This window comes from Lampris incognitus, chromosome 2 (assembly GCF_029633865.1).
Source record: "Lampris incognitus isolate fLamInc1 chromosome 2, fLamInc1.hap2, whole genome shotgun sequence".
Lineage (NCBI taxonomy): Eukaryota > Metazoa > Chordata > Actinopteri > Lampriformes > Lampridae > Lampris > Lampris incognitus.
Window position 1 is genome coordinate 34,290,967 of NC_079212.1, and position 20,844 is coordinate 34,311,810.

The 20,844-nt window shown below is 44.1% G+C and overlaps 1 protein-coding gene across 1 annotated transcript in view; it reads right to left on the reverse strand.

The window, feature by feature from the left end:
* Positions 1–20,844, reverse strand: part of celsr3 (cadherin, EGF LAG seven-pass G-type receptor 3) — a 171,926-nt gene that overhangs the window by 4,963 nt on the left and 146,119 nt on the right. Inside the window, 13 exon segments of the mRNA XM_056299484.1 lie at positions 276–449; positions 865–956; positions 2,535–2,632; positions 5,255–5,374; positions 5,883–6,009; positions 7,077–7,156; positions 7,611–7,723; positions 8,703–8,877; positions 14,537–14,743; positions 16,213–16,339; positions 16,873–17,040; positions 17,785–17,970; positions 18,470–18,620. Coding sequence (XP_056155459.1) covers positions 276–449; positions 865–956; positions 2,535–2,632; positions 5,255–5,374; positions 5,883–6,009; positions 7,077–7,156; positions 7,611–7,723; positions 8,703–8,877; positions 14,537–14,743; positions 16,213–16,339; positions 16,873–17,040; positions 17,785–17,970; positions 18,470–18,620 — 1,818 coding nt within the window.

The following is a 20,844-nucleotide window of genomic DNA, read 5'->3' on the forward strand; positions in this document are numbered from 1 at the left end:
AGCTGCGCCATACATAATTCCAGGCTCCATCAATTAAGTTTGGCAAGTAGCCCAGGCAGTTTAAGACCCCTCCTGCCATGAAAAAGGTCACACATTCGATTTCCTGAACAGCTAAGGTAGCCATCCTTCTATCAGCTGTCAAAGCACGAAGCATTTGTATCCCTTACCAGTTTGATTATTGTAAACCCAAAGTAAAAAAAAAAAAAAAAAAAAAAACGAATCCCGTGAGATCGAGAAAGTACAGCTCTTTGTCTGCCCGTTCCAGCGCATCCCACCTTTGGTGCCGTTGTGGGTGGGTTCAGTGAGCAGACGCTCACTGTGATTGGTGCGTTTGAAGCGCCTCTGGATGCGTCCGCGCAGACGAACGTTGTCCTCGCTCTCGGAGGAAGGGATGGAGAGGCTGCGCTCCTCCTCCAGAGAGAGGTCCGAGTCAGAGTCAGAGTCTTCGCCTGGAAGGACAGCGATGAAGAGAGGAGGGAGGGAAGAATAAGCAGGGGGGATGGAGGGGAAGAAAGATGCAGTCAAAGGGAAAGCCAGGGATGACGCCTTAAACTGTGTTTTCATGTGTCTACAGAGAGGTTTTTATGCATCTGTGTATGTGTCTGCACACATGTATGTTTTTCATGTTTGTACATAAATGCAGAAACAGTCAATGCTTACAGTGTGTGTGTGTGTGTGTGTGTGTGTGTGTGTGTGTGTGTGTGTGTGTGTGTGTGTGTGTGTTTGTGTGTATGTTTGTTTTTGTGTGCGTGCAAGTACTGTGTCAATATTATGTTGGCGTATGTGTGTGGAAATGGGTGTGTCATTGTTATTACATTGGCATACTAGGTGTGTGTGTGTGTGTGTGTGTGTGTGTGTGTGTACCTCCATCCCTGTGGAACATGGCTACATCTAGGTCCGTAGCTCCCGTGTGACCAATGTTCTGTTCCAAAGTCTGACGGGCCAAGAGGTTCTCTCTGACAGGATGGAAGGGACAGCAGTGAATATATACACACACACACACACACACACACACACACACACACACACACGGACAAAAAAGCCAACTCACGCAGATGCACACACTTGGTTATATACTTGTACACACGCAGATACACAGAAACATCCACACACACATGCCCTCAATAACAAATGGCCGTATGTATACACATTTTAACTGATGCACACTCAAAACAAAATCACTCAAAATATACGCACGCACACACACACAAAATCGTATGTACTTGCTCTCACTCACGCAGAGATATGCACAACACAAACTCAGCCATGTACACACAAAGGCACTTACGCAAATATAGCACCCTGCATACACATACAACACTCACACACAAACACACACTCACATATTCCCTGAGCCCTACAGACATATAGACCTCCTACTCAGAGTACATTAGTTTTGCTTCATATAAAATCCAGTACAGCGCTGCATCTCATCCTGCTCATCTTTAACCTACTGACCCGCAAAAGAGGTGACATGCTTTCCATTACCCTGGGATCTTCCCTAACAGCACACAATGAAAAACGTTTTCATCTCAAGACAAAACAGCTCGGCAATTGATAAAACATTTTCAATAAGGCTCAGAAGCTTTTTGCTGACACCATAGCTATTTCCTTCTCCTGCAATATATGTTGCTCCCCAGTCCCCACCCAAACGTATTCATGCTCCCACACACATCTAGAAATCTGCTAGTTCCTCGACTAAACCTGGGTTTGTATCCATCTGGGATCCTGCCAAACAATGCCAATTAGCACACCACCATCCTACATGTATGCTTTTTGTCTTTTCTACAAACCCTCCCAGAATCTCTGATCCTCTGTATGAGCCAACAGCCCGAGTTTGTCTGTCCACACCAGAAGTCATGAAGGCAGCATCGCCAGTCACCGTTCAGGATCTTATCTGTCTGTCAATGTCAAGATGGGTAAAGCAAACAGTTCCCTGTCTCTCTCTCTCTCTCTCTCTCTACATATATCCATCCATTCATTATCCAAACCGCTTATCCTGCTCTCAGGGTCGCAGGGATGCTGGAGTCTATCCCAGCAGTCATATGTGTGTATATGTGTGTGTGTGTGTGTGTAATACACACACACACACACACACACACACACACACACACACACACACACACACACACACACACACACACACACACACACACATATAAGTATATACGTTTTATATATACATATAACTTATATATATGTATGTATATACACACACATACATATATAAGTATATAGGTGTATATACATATGTGTGTGTGTGTATCAATATAGATGTAGGAAAAAAAACTTTCCCCCCTACATCTATATTGGTATTCCGCTCCTCATTAACTAAGCACTTTTATCAACACCATTGACGGTTTCCGAAAAAAAAACCATACACACACATATATATATACATATGTGTGTGTGTGTGTGTGTGTGTGTGTGGAGAGCGAGAGCGAGAGCGAGAGCGAGGGCGAGAGCGAGAGAGAGAGAGAGAGAGAGAGAGAGAGAGAGAGAGAGAGAGAGAGAGAGAGAGAGAGAATGTCTACCTGGCAGAGCTGACAGAGGATATGGTGGAGGTTCCCAGGGTGATCCGGTGCAGTCCACTCTGCTCCAATAGAGATGTGTTGTTATAGGGGTTCTGACTCTGTAGACACACACACACACACACACACACACACACACACACACACACACACACACACAGGCAGGGAAAGAGAGGAGAAAAATTACAAAATTATACCTAAACATAGATCCAAAGTGACATAAACCAATAAAATCAACCCACTCTCAATCCATCCTTTTTTCTTTACCCAATCACTACTTCTGTTTTGTGGGTCACAGCTAAAAAGTTGAACGACATTCCGTGATTAAATATGTAAAAGTTTGGCAGTTAGGGTCATATGAATGAATGGTAAAGGTAAATGCAGAAATCATCCAGTCATAAGTGATTCTCTCTGTCACTCACTGGCAGTCATGGGTATCAGCCCATCAGTAGCAGAAACAACGACACATACATGGGGGTAATAACAGTTGAAGGTCACAAGTGTAACAACAGATATAAGTCATCGTTTCACGGGTGACTGTGTGATGGTCCCAAAGTGAAATGGGGTTGACTGTGGCGTAAACCATGAACTAATTTAATCATGCAAGCACACATACATGCGGAGACGCACACAGACTACTTAGGAAGTACAGTGGAGCGAAGGAGACAGGGACAAAAGCGTAGTGAGCTAGTCACTCACACACACACACACACACACACACACACACACACACACACACACACACACACACACACACACACACACAGATAAGAAGAACACTTGAAGAAAACCCACAAATGAAGTACATGGTACATGACTCATGGTAAACATACGGATGAACACAAACACACAAGATTCTAGATGTGGAACATGTTTGAAGAACAAATATGAAAATAATATACATACACTGTATTGAGGAACAAACAAACACACACACACACACACACACACACACACACACACACACACACACACACACACACACACACACACACACACTAACTAAGCAGCACATTCACAGGAAGTGGGCTGCAGAGAAGGGTTCCCCTAGCCGGTACATTGTTCTATTTGGGTCAGCTACATCGCCCCGAGGGCAGAACGATAGAGGCGGATTGGAGGACAGGGAAGATGGATGGATGAGGGGTGGAAGGATGCTGAGATGGAGGTGGGAATGGAGGGCAGTGGGGTTGATGTGATATCTAGTAGTGCACAGAGTGAGAAAGTGGAGAAAAGTGATAGCGACACAACAAAACAGAACAGAGAGGAACACAACACGACAGAATGGAAATGAACAGTAAAATAAGATAAAGAAGAATAGTGATGTCGTGTGCTAGTCTTTTTTCTAAAAAGTAGATGCATGTGTGCAGGTTTACACAACAAATGTTTATTTTCATTCAATAATGTTTAGAAATATTTTATATTCATTTTTACCCCCCCCCCCAAAAATGAGCAACTTTTTTTTGTTGTTGTATTTTTCTCTCCAATTGTATTCGGCCAATTACCCCACTCTTCCAAGCCGCCCTGATCTCTGCTCCACCCCCACTGTCAATCCAGGGAGGGCTGCAGACTATTGCATGCCTCCTCCGATACATGTGGAGTCGCCAGCCGCTTCTTTTCACCTGACAGTGAGGAGTTTCACCAGGGGGACGTAGCACGTGGGAGGATCATGCTATTCCCCTCAGTTCTCCCTCCCGCCTGAACAGGTGCCCTGACCGACCAGAGGAGGCGCTAGTGCAACGACCAGCACACATACCCACATCCGGCTTCCCACCCGCAAACACGGCTAATTGTGCCTGTAGGGACGCCCGACTAAGCCAGAGGTAACACGGGGATTCGAACCACCGATCCCCATGCTGGTAGGCAACAGAATAGACCGCTATGCTACCCAGATGCTCAAAATGAACTCAGGTCGGATTAACATTAAATAAATACTTAGCAAAATATGATAAATAATATTCTTTTCTTTTTAGATATGATAGAAATCCTACTTTGATATGAGACTCCTATTTTTGTGTGTTAGGTGTTATTTTTGTGTGTGCTTTTTTTTGTGTGTTAGGTGAATATGGAGCTGCCAGGGAAGAGGAAAAGTGGTGAGGGAGGACATGCAAGTGGCTGGTGTTACAGAGGAAGATGCAGAAGACAGGAAGAGATGGAAACAGATGATCCGCTGTGGCGACCCCTCACGGGAGCAGCCAAAAATAGTAGTAGATTTTTGTGTGTTAGGGTATATGTTACATGTAGTACGATGTGCATGTGTGTGTGCACCGAATTATCTAAAAGTGCAAGCACTTGACCACACCATTTTGTCCTTGTACAACAAAATGGGCCCCAACCCCACCCACCTTGCATGGTGTCTGTAAGTTGCTCTGAACAGCAGCAGAGACTAAGTGACTTGAAAGTACACATGGCCATATTAGTGTGGACAGTGGCAGATCTAGAGATTTTTTCCTGGTGTGGCAAAGGGGTGGCGTAAGGTTCAAGGAGGGGGGCAATGGATATTATTCTAAACGTATTATTATTCAAAACTCGGATTTTGTTCTCTACTGTTTGAGATGAGTTTGGTGCGGGTCTCATTGACCTTCACCATGCATGTACATAAAATATACTTTAAAAACATATTATCTGATTTATAAATGGGGTCGCAAGACTGTGTCCCAGAGGAGGCAGCTTGCCACCCCTTGCCCACGCCTGAGTGTGGATGTATTTGCGACTTTTGGACTCACAGCATTCTGTGGTGGTCTGGGCGGGTCTTCCCCGGGGCTTTTCTTCCCCAGACAGACGACCCTCCAGGCCTCTTGAACCTCAGAGTTGAACACCGTAAACACCAACAACACCAACAGACCCTGAGAGGGGGAGGGAGAAAAAGACAGATAGAACTATAAACTGAGATACAGAGAAAAAACCAGTAAAACAGACAGACAGCCATTAAACCATGTGCAGGCAATAAATATCTGGTCATAAACAAGTACACATATCATCTGTGTCTGCAGATATAACCACTGCAGAAGGATTTTTACAATACATTCATTCTACATCGCTGCAGATATGTCACCACCTCACACTTAAGAAGACTTAAAAACCCCGACATTCACAGTATAGATGCAGATTGCTGCTGGAATGGCTAACACCGCAAACCGTACTTCTGTATGGCAGATGACGGGTGAGGGAACTTCTATAGTGGCTAACACTGAATATGGTTTTCATCCCAAAAAAGATGAAGATGACTTTTTGGCTGTGACTAGATTGGAAAATGAAGCTAGATAGAGAGTGATGCAGCAAAGGTCCTGAGGTGGACTTAACCAAGGATTTTACAGTCAAGCCTGAGAAATACCACACACACATGGCTGGTACCTGTACAAGGCAGAGGACATTAAAGATGTAGTAGAAGGCCAGGATACTGTTGTTAACGGCCATCAGACCACACAACCAGGTGGCGGTGGCTACAAGCAACAGAAGGAAGGCACTGCGGATAGTGGCACTATAGAGAAAAAGAGACAGAGAGAGTATAAAGAGTGATGGGGAATAGAGGAGTAAAAAAGGAGAAGGTGGAAGGAAAGAGTGTGTAAGAGATAACGAGAGAAAGCATGAGAGAAGAAGAGAGAGTAAGAGAGAAACAAGATGGACAGGGAGTAGGCAAAAGAGGAACGAGGGGGAGAGATGATAAGAGAAAAGTGAGACCGAGTGGAAGGTGGAGAGATAAATGTGGTAAAATTAAGTTGGGAGAGAGAGATTAAGATGGGAGAAAGACACGAGGAAGAGTATAACAGGATGAGAGACAGGAAGAGAGATGAAAAAGACAAGTAATGAGAGGGATAAAAACAGATAATGAGGGAGAGGAGAAGAAATGTTGAAAAAAGAATAACAAAAGTACAATGTCAGATGCACCGTTTAAATTGAATATTCACAGAAGAGCAACATCCTGGACAACTCAAAGCTACTTGAGCATCAGTAACACCTTACCAGTAACTTCACCCAGAGAAATATGGAGAGGCAGAGCAATAGAGAGAAGAGGAGAATACAGGAAGGGAAAGGCAGAAGAGAGAGGGGAGTAAGGACTGAAGAAGGGGGAAAGTTAAGTGAGTGACAAGGAGATAAAGACAGGACAGGAGGGGGGTGGGGGGGACCACAAGCCAAACTGAAGATCCGATGTTCCAGATGTCATTCATATGGATACGACTAGGTCAATGACCAGACCTGATGTGATTGTTGTCTATCGAATCAAAGCTGACTGAAAGGGACAGCCGGCCAGACAGGCATGCTTCCCTTAGTCATATCATATTTATTTCAACATCCCTTCTTGCCCTAACAAGTCTGTATGACAATCACTGCGATCAGCTTAGGACTTTTGTGTCTTCAAAAAGGTTAAAATTTCAAGAACTTTGGAGAAAAAAAAAGAAATGACGGTGAAGCTAAACAGTGTAGGGTAGAGCGAGGTCCTGAGTTAAACCCAAGACACAATCAGGCCTGAACCCACATGGTACCCATTTAGCCAGCCACACTGGTAAAACCAGCTACGGGGTGAGTGTTGACTAGTTGTGTACTCACATGATGGGGAGCTTCTTGGTCTCCTTCTGGGAGGGAGTGCAGGACATTCTGGCTACAATGAGGAACATCCCCCCATTCATCTGGATAGGGAGACATTAACACACACCTTCAGGCCATGCTACATAGGAGACGTTTTAATGCATTAAGCTACGCTCATGTTGCCTTTAGCAGGGATAGATAGGGATTAGCAAATGGGGGCACAATCAATTCAGATAAAATAGTGAGTTTTAAGGGCAAACATGTCGACTGAATTCACTCTGCTGCTGTCTCTGGTTCAACACAAAGATTAGACTAAATAAAGTTGGCCTGCTTAGTACAAAGTTTAAATGGCACATTAAATCAACCATCGGGTCCTCTGATCACTTCACTTGGATAGAATTTAAAAAAGGTTAAGTGAAGGAAGAATGGAGGAGGGTGGGAAGGAACACAATAAAAGAAGAAATTAACAAATAAATAAAAAAATACTGTATTGGCTATGCCTAAGGGTTCAGAAAGACAGCTAGGCCTATAAAAGGCAGGCAAACAGACAGTTACCAGTATAACGATGGCAATGGGACCAGCAAAGCTCCAGATAAGCTTGTCATAGATGGAGATCCAACAGAAGTCTGGGTTCCCGTAACCCTCTGGGTCCAGACCCACCGCCAATCCTGAGAGAGAGAGAGAGAGAGAGAGAGAGACAGACAGAGAGAGACAGAGAGAAACAGAAGACTCACTGCTAGGCCTACGGCAAGGTGAAACAGCAGTTACAGGGGAGGAAGAGGGAGAGGGGAGGGTTTTTCATGGCCATGTAATGCAGTAGGTAAAGAAATAAAAAAGGAGATTATTTTTTCCAACTCACTCATAACTGTAATAAACTAGTCAGCAATAGCAATATTGAACAGCATGAATTGAAAAAATGAGAGATGGAAAGAGAGACAGCCAGGAAGCCTGACTGACAGATGACCCAGTGGGCCTGAGGAAAGCTCTACACGGGCTGAAAAAGTACTTATGTGTGTGCCGTTGTGGTTTTCCTGTATGCTGTTGTGTTTTGTGAGCTGTTGTGTTTTCCTATTTGCCATTGTGTTTTGTGATTTGTTGTTGTGTTTTCCTATCTGCTTTTGTGTTTCGCCATTGTGATTCCGTTTGTCGTTGTGAGTTCCTATATGCCGTTGTTTTCCTATTTGTCCTTGTGATTTGTGTATCTTATCGCCTAAAGCAACAAGATACAGAGGTCAGAGTGAGTATGTGTATGCGTGTGAGGGACAGACAGAGAGAGAGACAGTGAGAGTGAAAGAGAGAGATTCACAGGGAAAATCACAACATGAAAAAATAGCATGTGTGTGAGCATATGTTTATATGTTTGTGTTAAACTGATGAGAGAGATGGGAGGTGGGGGGGGACAGAGGGACCCATATATTGGTTTCTTACAGTTTGGTTTGAGATAGAAATGGCTTGTGTGTATATGTGTGTGGAGTCCATTATTTCTGAGTAAAAATATCAGGGAAACCAGTTTAATACAAATGTCAATAGGAAACCTTATCTCCAGAACCACATCCCCTCTGTGTGTGTGTGTGTGTGTGTGTGTGTGTGTGTGTGTGTGTGTGTGTGTGTGTGTGTGTGTGTGTGTGTGTACATATCGTGGCTTACCGGTGATAATAGCGGGCACACCCCAGCCGATGGCGTAGTAAAACCTCATGGCGCCAAAGTTAATGTTACGTTGTTCTGTCTGCATACGGTAGATATGAAGCCCCTCGACGAACATCCAGGCAAACATGGACATGAAGAAGTAATGGAGCAAAATGGCCACAACTGTACAGAGGAACTGGGTTAAGGACAGAGGAAAGACCGACAGGGCAGAGGTTAGTTAAATGGCCTTGTAACACAAAAGGTTGCAGGTTCAATTTCCTGAGTCAGCCAGTTAAATCGGTTTGGGAGAGGTTGAATAAATACACCTCTTCCTGATTCCCTTGACATTCATAAGCGCACGACACTGGATTCAGACTCTCAATGTTTCTATACCTACCAAAGCAAATATTCTGACCGAGACACTTAAACCTCTCCTGCTCCAGAGATGTAACACTAGCTGACCAGGGTGCAAAACGTCATCGGAGTGCAAAAAGTATTTACTCATAAATTTACATTAAAAAGTGTATTAAAATAACACAATATCCCGCCTAGTAGTAATAAAATGGTTTTCAATCCATTCCTTGTTTACAACCAGTACTGCTGGTTTTCGCATCTCGCATCCCCCCCCACTTTTTCTCCCCAACTGTACCCAGCCAATTACCCCACTCTTCCGAGCCGTCCTGGTCGCTGGTCAACCCCCTCTGCCGATCCGGGGAGGGTTGCAGACTACCACATGCCTCCTCCAATACATGTAGAGTCACCCGCCACTTCTTTGCACCTGACAGTGAGGTGTTTCACCAGAGGGATGTAGCGCTATCCCCCCCCCCCAACAGGTGCCCTGACTGACCAGAGGAGGTGCTAGTGCAGCGACCAAGACACATACCCACATCCGACTTCCCACCTGCAGACACAGCCAATTGTGTCTGTAGGGACACCTGATTAAGCCGGAGGCAACACGGGGATTCAAACCGGCGATCCGTGTTGGTAGGCAACGGAATAGACTGCTATACTAACTGGATGCCCTGGTTTTCTCTTCTGCCAGGTAGTTAATTACATTCACCTGTTCCAGTCAGGGAGGTTTGAGACCTGGAACAACAGGTACATGTAATTAACTGCCTAAGCTAACCAAGAGCATGCTCAGTTCACACTGTGGATAGAATAAGTAGGGGCTGCGTCCGAAATCACATATTAGCATGCAATTTTTTTCACTTTAGTTTTTATTGATGATTTCAACATTTATCAACACATAAAACCAACATATGAAAGGCTCTCATTTCCTCTTCATCTGCAGATGTGAGTTGTGTCTATAATTCCTCGCAGTATCTCTGAACGATTTTCTCTATATCCTCTGGTATATATGTTAATTCACTTGTGTGAAGGTCCCTGATTTAATGTATATTATTGATTAGTTGTTGTTTACGTATATGTTTTACTAACAGTTTAGTGGCCCTCAAGCCTGTTACATAGTAGTTCTGTTTCAGAAACTTCTTCCTTTCTTCAACTTCATCTAGTAGTATGTCATTTAGCTTTGTTTTGAAGACCTTGATTTGTAGATACACCTTTGGATCATTTGTATTCTGATAATCCTGCTCCAATTCCCTTAATCTCTCAGTATATTTTCTGTATGACCATCTTTTACACGTGCACTTTCACTGTATGTTGTTTTCTGTTCTTTAGACATATTTTAAATAGAGTGGATTATGTTCCGACACATTTGCCCCTCCAATCCCACATTCCTTCACTCTTCGGCTATCGCCTACATTTGTAAAAAAAATAGTCTATCCGAAACCAGAACAGTGGAATAGTTTAAATTCAAGTATCGCTTTTCACCGTGCAAAGCAGAAAGAGCTTAAAATCGTTTATTTTTACATAAAAAAAAAAGGTGAGTCACCACACCAGGAGAAGTTTGTGCTCAGCATGTTGTCATTAACCCACAGAGAGCTGAGAGGAAGTAGCGCAGCTGTATGATGAAGCAGTATATCTGAACTGCCATCATACTTTTTGCTCACATACTAATAGTACACTGGAATAGCTTAAATAATAATAGACGTAAACTAATAATTAATAACATAATAATAAATATACTATAATTAAATATAATAATAATTAATAACTTACAATAATAATGACATATAATTAAACATAATAATAATACGTTAATAGATTTAAAATTTTGCCAAATCATTATGCGAATTGACAAGACCACCATCGGTGCTGTGCCCTCACAGGGTACCGATGGAGACTATCAAATCCGCTGTAGCGACCCCTGGGAAACAGGGAAAAAGACAAAAGAAGAAGAAGAAGACTAATAGTACGCTGGAAGACAGTACACATAAGTAGTATGCAGTAAGTAGTATGTGATTTTGGATGCAACCAGGGAGAAAGATGTATTATGGGGGGGGGGGGGGGCGGTGGAGAGGAAAGACAGATAGAATAGCAAAAGACATCGATCATTTTGTCGTTTCTCCCTCAGGTTTCCTCGTTTGTTTTTGTTTTACCACCAGAGGGATGTGCTAGGTAAGGATGTAGCATGGCAGAAAAATGTATCTCCTCTCAGTATGGATAATAACTTTTTATTCATTGTTAGATATTGTTGAATTCACAGAGCAGTAATCCTTGCCAGTGTTCAACTCAGGGTTTTTTTTTATGAACCAGCAGGTACCAGTGATCCGACAACAGGTGTTCATGATTTAAGTAGATTTCACACCTGATTTGAACCGTACCCAAGTACACATGATCTGTACTCGAGACCACCTTTACAGTACAGTGTTCACACTAATCAAATTAACTGGATTTTGGGGTCAAGTGTACTCGGATCTGGGCCCCGAGTCACAAATATGAAAGCCTCCTTAATTTCAGACATGGCTAAAAAACAGTTTTTATGCCATATTGCTTTAGCTCAAGGAAAAACACAAAAATGTGAATCTGAAAATGAAGGAGTGGTATGACAGCAGTGAATTACAGTCATCATACCCTCAAGGTTGTTGTTCACTGGGTTCATGAGTCTGACAAATATGCACCACGATGCAGTAGACAATCATGTAGGAAAGTCATGGAATTCAAAAGTGATGGCACCAAAGGACCGACACGTCAAATATATAGTATGTGTATGAAAATATTTAATTTTGCAAAATATTTGTTATATTCTACTGATGCAAATGAGAGCAATTTACCCTGATTCGTGGTGTCCTTTACTTTAAGCACTGGCAGGTCAGTGTATTGAGTCACCACATTGATTAATATGTTAAGTTGTTGGTCATCTGTGTGAATTCTCACTCTGCAGTTGGGAAGAAAGGTTGCCACATTACATCCTGAGTAGCAACAAATGTGATCCTGATGCAAACAAATACTAAGAGACTGGCAAGTTATTGCTTGGAAAGGGGTTTAATTCTTAAGTCCTCTGAAACTACATTTGCCACTACAGAGTCTAATCCTGCCAGAGTATTATATGCTGTGTCTCCCCCGCTGCATACCCACATGTCTGCATTTAGGCTTGCCAATTTCAACCCATTCTGTGACTACAACCTGTAAACAAAATCAATATCTATTTATATATCGCTGGCTTTTGACTGACTTTTTTTTTCTAATGAAATACTTTTTCAGTTTTAAATGCTTTTATTCCCACTCTTACCCCAGCTCTTTTCATCCTTCCTGTTTTGTAAAGCGTTGTGGTACTAGCTAGCTCTCTGTTTAAACATGACGTACCTCCGTTACACATGCCATTTGAATGTGACCTCGGGCATTGGATCATGCCTGGCTGCATTATGTGACAAGTGTGGACACTGAAAAGTCACTTGGTATTCACATTGTGATAGGATCAGACAGGATACCTCTCAAGATGGACACATTGTGTCTGGGAATTGATTAGACCCAGGACAGGCATCTGAAAATGCATACGGCAAACCATGCCTATGTTCACCCTGAGTCACACACTCAATCTGCTGTTTTCCTCTGGAGTAAGAAGTGTAGGGCATGTGACGAATCACAAACAATGATCCCAAGTGATGGCTTGCACAGTCCAAACATACGGGCGATACGACAGTTACAGGATCAAACTGCAAACCATCAGAGCACAGCTGCTACTTGCTTGGGTACAGACCCAGGGGTACAGCGGTGGGTACGCTGGAGACAAAAGAGGAAGGGGTTGGATACGAAATTAAGTACCCACTCTGCATGGATTATAATCTCCTACATACCCAGCGTCATTTTCAAGGTCACTTATTTTGATATTGCATGGGAAGAGGAAACCCGAACACAGATCAGACCAACAAGATTGCATTTTACTGTCAATTGTGGATGAACCACATTTTGTTTAAAGTAGTGCATTCCTGCGTCCAGGTAGCATAGCGGTCTATTCCATTGCCTACCAACATGGGGATCGCCGGTTCGAATCCCTGTGTTACCTCTGGCTTAGTCAGGTGTCCCTACAGACACAATTGGCCATGTCTGCGGGTGGGAAGCCGTATGTGGGTATGTGTCCTGGTCACTGCACTAGCGCCTCCTCTGGTCGGTCGGCGCGCCTGTTCAGGGGGGAGGGGGAATAGCGTGATCCTCCCACACGCTACGTCCCCCTGGGGAAACTCCTGACTCTCAGGTGAAAAGAAGCGGCTGGTGACTCCACATGTATCGGAGGAGCCATGTGGTAGTCGGCAGCCCTCTCCAGCTCGGCAGAGAGGGTGGAGCAGAGACAAGGATGGCTCAGAAGAGTGGGGTAATTGGCCGAGTACAATTGGGAAGAAAAGGGGGGGGGGGGGGGGAGTAGTGCATTCCAGTGACAGAGTCAGTGTTGAGGTCAACAAGTGAACTAGAGGCCACAGATGAAGCCAGTTTGATCTGGCTCACACTGATTGTACAACGTTCAGAATAAGAGCATCAGCTTAATATTAAACACTACACATTGAATCAGGTTAAAAGGAAATCTATGGGGGAGTATATGAATGCCTGAAATATACTGTAAAAGTAAATGTATTTCCCTCTCAGCCATCCTACGATCTGCAAGAGGATGCCTGCCCTACATCTTAAAGTGAAAATAAGATTTGCGAGTCATAGTCCTCATTGTTAAGCAGTACAGCTGTACACAGTCATGTTGAGGGAGTCAGATATACAGCAGAGTAATCGCACAATCATACCAGGAACATGGCGAAGACGGCAAATTTTACACCGCCACACCCACTTTGCTTAACACACTCACCCACGCTCGACAAACATAAACCCTAGTACTGTATGTTTGCAGCCATGCACATGCTCTCGTGTGCAAATACATAAACAAACACACACACACACACACACACGGCAAGCACTAAAACCCTCTACCAAGCATGACGTATAGAGACAGGACTTCTGTAGCTATAAATAAAGTCATACTGTAAGACAAATACAGTCTACAGTGAGACGGATACAACTCATTAACTGGATTTCACACTGAGTGAGCACATGTTTAAAGTGCTACTCGTTAAAAGATTTCTTATTTTTCAAGCTCACTGCTCTATAAACACACACAGGTACACACACACAGGTACACACACACACACACATTCATGTGATGGGTAGTGGGACGTGTGGGAGGACAGGATGCAGGGAAAGAGAAACAGAGGAAGATGGAGAGAGGATGTGTGAAAGGGAGGGAGGGAGGAGAGAGGAGAGAGAGAGAGAGAGAGAGAGAGAGAGAGAGAGAGAGAGAGAGAGAGAGAGAGAGAGAGAGAGAGAGAGAGAGAGAGAGAGAGAGAGAGAGAGAGAGAGATAGAGAGAGAGAGAGAGAGAGAGAGAAAGGGACAAAATGGAATGAAGGCAAGAAACCTCCCACACACACACACACACACACACACACACACACACCACTCCCACCCAGACCCTACCTGTTGGTCAGTCTGATTGACGCCCAGCAAAAACACGAGCTCAGACAAAAACATAGCTGCCCCTGTGTTGGAGTGGATACTCCGGGTGTTGGACTTGAGTCCTCTCAGGCAGGACAACACCAGGACGGTGAGGAGGAGCGCAAGCATGGAGATGCACAGGGAGGCGTAGGTGACCAGGGCCAGAGTCTCCAGGTCCCCCTCCAACTGCTGCTCATGGGTGTGAAGGAAGTGTGTTAGACATAGATGGGGAAAGACAAGTGACAGGTAGGTGACATTTGGAGGATGGAGGAGAGAGAGAGAGATGAAGAAAGGGAGACAGAGATGAGAAGGAAAGGGGGCAAAGAAATAAAGCAAGAGAGAGTGACAGACAGACAGACAGACAGACAGACAGACAGACAGACAGACAGACAGACAGACAGACAGACAGACAGACAGACAGACAGACAGACAGATGGAAAGAGACAGACAGACAGAGGGAGACAGACAGAAAGCGACAGACAGACAGAGGGAGACAGACAGAGAGCTTAGTTAAAACATGCTGAGGTTTGTGTATTGCTGCCCTGTCTCCTACAGCTGGCTACGTTTCCCAAGTGAAAACTGATTTCCTGTTTAGTCCACATTTAGTATTTATCACAGATAATGTCTCATTACTTGCACTGCAAGTAAACAAGTTGACAAATTCACACAAGCCATAAGACTCCTGAATACAAATTAATATCTGTTCATATTTGCCAAGTTTCATTGCACATACAAGAAATTTGACTTGATGGGTAACTCATATAAAATAACATCACAAAAGATGATAAAAGGGTAGAACATATTAGTAGTCTTGATAAATAAAATAAAAAATATAGACAGCATAGGTTGCAGTGGCTGTCGTCTAGCCAGTGTGTGCAAAAGGCAGTTGAAATAAAGGGACAAGAGAGAAAGATATCCACTCAGCTTTCAAATGCAAAACAAAACAAAAGGGTGGGTCGTGGCTATACGGCATAAAATCTTGCAACCATGTGTCACTGGTAAGGAACATATTAACAGAAATACACACAGATCTGGGAGATTTGTCTGAAATAAGCGGTACACATACAGTCTGACGCATAGGCCATTCATAACTGATGGACAGACATAATGCAATTCAGCTGACTGGACAGGAAGCGACAGGAGGCGTGTCTATTTCTCTAAAAGGTCCTCACTCTGACAGCGTTCAGCGTCATCATCAGTCACTGTGATGTCATGTAAGGAACAGGGATTTGCATTAAACCTTGAAAATGTGATTCATATTTAAGCAGCCATGCGAACACAGGAGTGACATTGCGAAGGGTGCTATTTAGACCGCAGCTATCAGAAAAACAAGTATGCCCGCTCTCATTTAAATGGTGGACATTAAATTTTCATACCAGCCAAAGGCCAAACATTAACAGATGACTCAAATCTGTTGCCATGGCGTTTGATGTGGATAAAAGTGGTTAAAAATGAAAGAACCTCAAAACAAAATGGTTCATGGGTGCCTAAGTATTGATTCCATAAAGCAATCGTTTGTGATACAAGTGAGAGGGTAAAACACACATAAACTTAAAAGCAAAAGTAAATATAAGAAATAACTGATGAATTTTTATGAAAATCAAAACGATATTGTGAACTGACAGAGACGCTGTGTTTGTCCGACGGGGACAACTGACCTCTCTCTGGGAGCTGTCCATCAGCACTGCAAAGGTACCCAGCCTCTGGCACTGACAGCGAACATGAGAGGTATTCCTATACACCACCATACAGTCCCTCACTGTCCAGCAACCTCCTATCTCGTAACTGGAGAAAGAGAGAAGGAGGGAGGGAGATTTTTTTGTGGCAGATGAATGCAGACAGAGGGAAAAAAGACAGAGAGGGAAAATGTAATGTAAGGGAGAAGCAGAAAAGGGAGCCAGAGAAAATGAGAAAGACAGAGTCAGACAGAAAGACAAAGAGACAGACAGGCAGACAGACAGAGATTTGTGGGCAGGGAAAAAAATATGGGGGGGGGGGGTCGTAACACAAATAGAGGGAGAAAGGGGAGCCAGAGGCAGAAAGTGAGAAATACAGACAGATAGGAGTCAACGCAAATGCACTTTACAACATGGCGGTGAGTAGTGTCACCTATGACACATGCATAAGATGTAAGGATAGGGTCAGTCCCTTCAAAATAACATGTGTTAAATTAGCATTTGTCTCCCTGTGTGTGTGTGTGTGTGTGTGTGTGTGTGTGTGTGTGTGTGTGTGTGTGTGTGTGTTCTTATATCTCTGCTCATCAGTCTGTCTATAACGGATAGACAGACTAACAGACTGACAGACAAACAGATACTCACGGACTACTGTGATTCCACTGCACACACAGCGGTTTGCTGCGATTGGCTGTTTCCAGCAGCTTGAACTCCAATAGGAGAGGCTGTTCCAAGTGACCGGCCACAAACGACTGGTTGTTATAGACGGACACACTGACCACTGGAGAGTTCATTACTGGGTGTCTGGGAAGCCTGGAGACAGGGCATAAAGAATATAGAGTAAGACATCCTTGATGAGACACAAATGAGACAGACAATATAAGATATACTAGATGAGACTGTCACATCTAGCCTAAAAAGAGACAGAGAGATGGGGTTGCAGATAAAGAATACAGAGCTGGATACAACACATAAATGCCTGGCTAAAGAAAGGAACACCAACCAATAGGGAGCTATATTTGCATCAAGCCCTAAGGGGAGGCTGAGAGGGATGGTGGGTAAGAGCTAGCATGGAAGGTTGGATATGGGAGGATAAGATAGCAGAAACAAAGCAAGATATGGGGCAGAATTAAATATAGTACAACACACACACACACACACACACACACACACACACACACACACACACACACACACACACACACACTTGATTGAAAATTGCTCTAAGCACATACTTAGCACTTTTGAGTTTGTCTTCAGAGATACAGACAAAGGTGGATGTTTTGGGGCCATTTTACAGCCTTTTTTTCCTCTGGTAATGCAGCCAAATGATTTGTTTTGTTATGCTAAATAGAGTCAGTCAGTCAGTCAGTTCAATACATACTATAGCTAGTTATTTAGGAGGGTGAGTTTTGGGGTGTGTAGACAGACAGACAGACAGACAGACAGACAGACAGACATACAAACAGATAGACAGATGGACAGCTATATGGAGGGATAGATAGATCTTTATTGCTATAATCATCATTATTATTATTTTGTGTGATTGATTCCTACCGGACTCCTCGTCTGTCTGTATGATATTTGGGGGGGAGGGCAGCCCCGAGACTGCGATAGATCAACATGATGACAATGGTGATGGGTGGCTCCGGCATCAAAACAGTGCGCCTGGCTGCGACATATTCCCGCGTCTGATTGGCTGAAATACTGGCAGGGGCGGAGGCAGTGTTCTGAGGTGATGAAGCTTGAGAGGGAGAGAGGCATTTGTAAGTGACACACAACTGGGTGAATAACACTGAGCATGTGAAGTACAGTATGTAGACAGAGGAAAGTAAAGGATAAGAGAGAGGAAAACAACGTGAAAGAAAGAAAACTACAGACATGCTGTAAGAAAGACTGAGACACTGAGAGGCAATCAGAACCAGAATCAGGTTTATTGGCCATGTAGGTTAGCACAAACATGGAATTTGACTCCAGTTTCGAGGCTCTCTCAGTGTACTTAACATAGAATAACAACACTACAACACAACAATCTTCAGATATATACACAAGGATGGACTATATACAGGCCAAATAAGTGGTGATAAAGTGCAATGGTGCAGAGAATAATAAGACAGAGACACAGATATTTGGAGAAACTGTTCTGCAGTTTCTGATTGTCAACATTTTTTTGCATGTCTGTGCAAGTCTCTGCATTTGCTTACCTTCTTTCTCTGTCTTTTCCTTCTCCTTCCAGTTGTGTTGCTGGTGTCGCTGTGGCACCAGGGCAGCAGGGGGTAGCACCACGTGTGTGTGGGGGTCCCAGGGAGCCTGGCCCCTGAAAAGGGTGGTATGGTATCTCGGGAAGCGCCTCCTCACATGGGTGTGGTTCTCCACTCGGTCCAGGTTCATCACTAAAGCATGAACACACACACACACACACACACACACACACACACACACACACACACACACACACACACACACACACACACACATGCAAAGGCAGACCCACATATACACGCGAACACACACATACATACACGCATAAACGCACATACACAAGAATATCGGCACAGACACATGCACACATTGGCAGATACACACAGACACACAAACATCAAGATATTCAGTCAAATGAAGACAGTAGGGTAACAATGTAAAAAACAGATATTAGCTAGCCTACAGCTTAGAGGTGCAGTGTGATTCCTCCCAATTCAATGCCTTTACAAAATCAGACCAGAACATGTCCTGGTGCCACCATCTTGTTCACTGATCCAAAATGAAACCAGTATGTGCTGACGTATAGCGGCCACGTTTTCTCAATTCCACTTGATTTTAGTTCAGTCAAGCACTGCTGTACTGTGTGCACCAGACAGAGAAGGATTTGGGAGGGGGAGAGTGAAAGCCAATCGAATTTTACTCTTAAGCTGCAAATACACATCCAAGTTCCCTTTTGGACTATAGATTAAAAGGGAAAATGTCCAAGAAAACTCACTGAATACGACATCAGCAACAAACTAATCAATCTTCCACAGGAGTGTGAAAACGCATCCACAATCCATAAACCTCACAAACACACACACACACACACACACACACATACACACACACACGTCAGTCAAGAGGCTAGAAGAGCAGTCAAACTGGAGAACATGGGGCAGTGAATAGTATTCGCAAAAATTCGGCGGTGTCAGAGAGGAGTGTTTCTGTACTGAGTGTGCACTTGACCTTGCAAATAGAACAGGAACAGCACTTGATGCTCGCAGAGAGGATCTCTGGAAACCACTCACTATGACAGACTGTACAGTCTGTGTGTGTTTGTTACAGAGAGGGAGAGAGAGAGAGAGACAGAGAGAGAGAGAGAGAGAGAGAGAGAGAGAGAGAGAGAGAGAGAGAGAGAGAGAGAGAGAGAGAGAGAGCGAGAGAGAGCCTACATGTCTACAAAATGTCCGGTAGATAACATTCTGTAAACTACCACACAGAGGACGACCCGGGATGACCCTCCAAGGTTGGACTACCCCGGGGCTCAAACCCAGGACCTTCTTGCTGTGAGACAACTGTGCTAAGCACTGCGCAACCGTGCCGCCCCTCTCTCAACAATACTTTCAAATGAAAGCTAGAACTGGCAAAAGTATAACTAAAAAAACCTTTAAAGCCTTTTCTGAGTGCTAACAAAGCAGTTGGGCTTCATATGTGTGTGATCTGCCTCTGTGTTTGACAATGTGTGTGTGTGCTCACATATGTTTGCATCTGCACGATATTTGTGGCTGCATCCTCTCACGTCCTTGTCTTTGCATCTGCACATCCACCATGCATATTGCAGATGTGTTGTTGTGCGTGCATGAATTTGGCTGTGCGTCAGTGGGAGTGTGAAACTCAGCAGCTGGCTGTGTTCCTGTATGCCACATTCAATTCTCCTAATTCTACCACTCACCATCTGTGGAGGAACCAGGAAGAAGTTCAAACATGCTGTCTGCTAAAGGAGGATAACTATAAAGAATATCTGGTGACTCAAAAGCATCATGGGAGAGAGGGAGAGAGGATGCTGTACACGCGACGACAGATGCAATTACTGTTTAGGTTTGAGTACACAGCATGTATCCCGTCACCCAGATTTACAGGCTCAGAAAAGTTTTATGTCATTTTGAACTAATATCATTTATCCAGTGGCACAGTGGCGCAGTGGTTAGTGCGGTCGCCTCACAGCAAGAAGGTCCTGGGTTTGAGTCCCAGGGTAGTCCAACCTTGGGGGTTGTCCCGGGTCGTCCTCTGTGTGGAGTTTGCATGTTCTCCCCGTGTCTGTGTGGGTTTTCTCCGGGTGCTCCGGTTTCCTCCCACAGCCGATTCACCTGTAGGTCAGGTGAATCGGCTGTACTAAATTGTCCTTAGGCGTGAATGTGTGTGTGTGTGTGTGTGTGTGTGTGTGTGTGTGTGTGTGTGTGTGTGTGTGTGTGTGTGTGTGTGTGTGTGTGTGTGTGTGTGTGAGTGTGTGGGCTCTGTGATGGACTGGGGGCCTGTCCAGGGTGTCTCCCCACCTGTCGCCCATGACTGCTGGGATAGGCTCCAGCATCCCTGCGACCCTAAACAGGATAAGCAGTTTGGATAATGGATGGATGGATCATTTATCAAATTCAA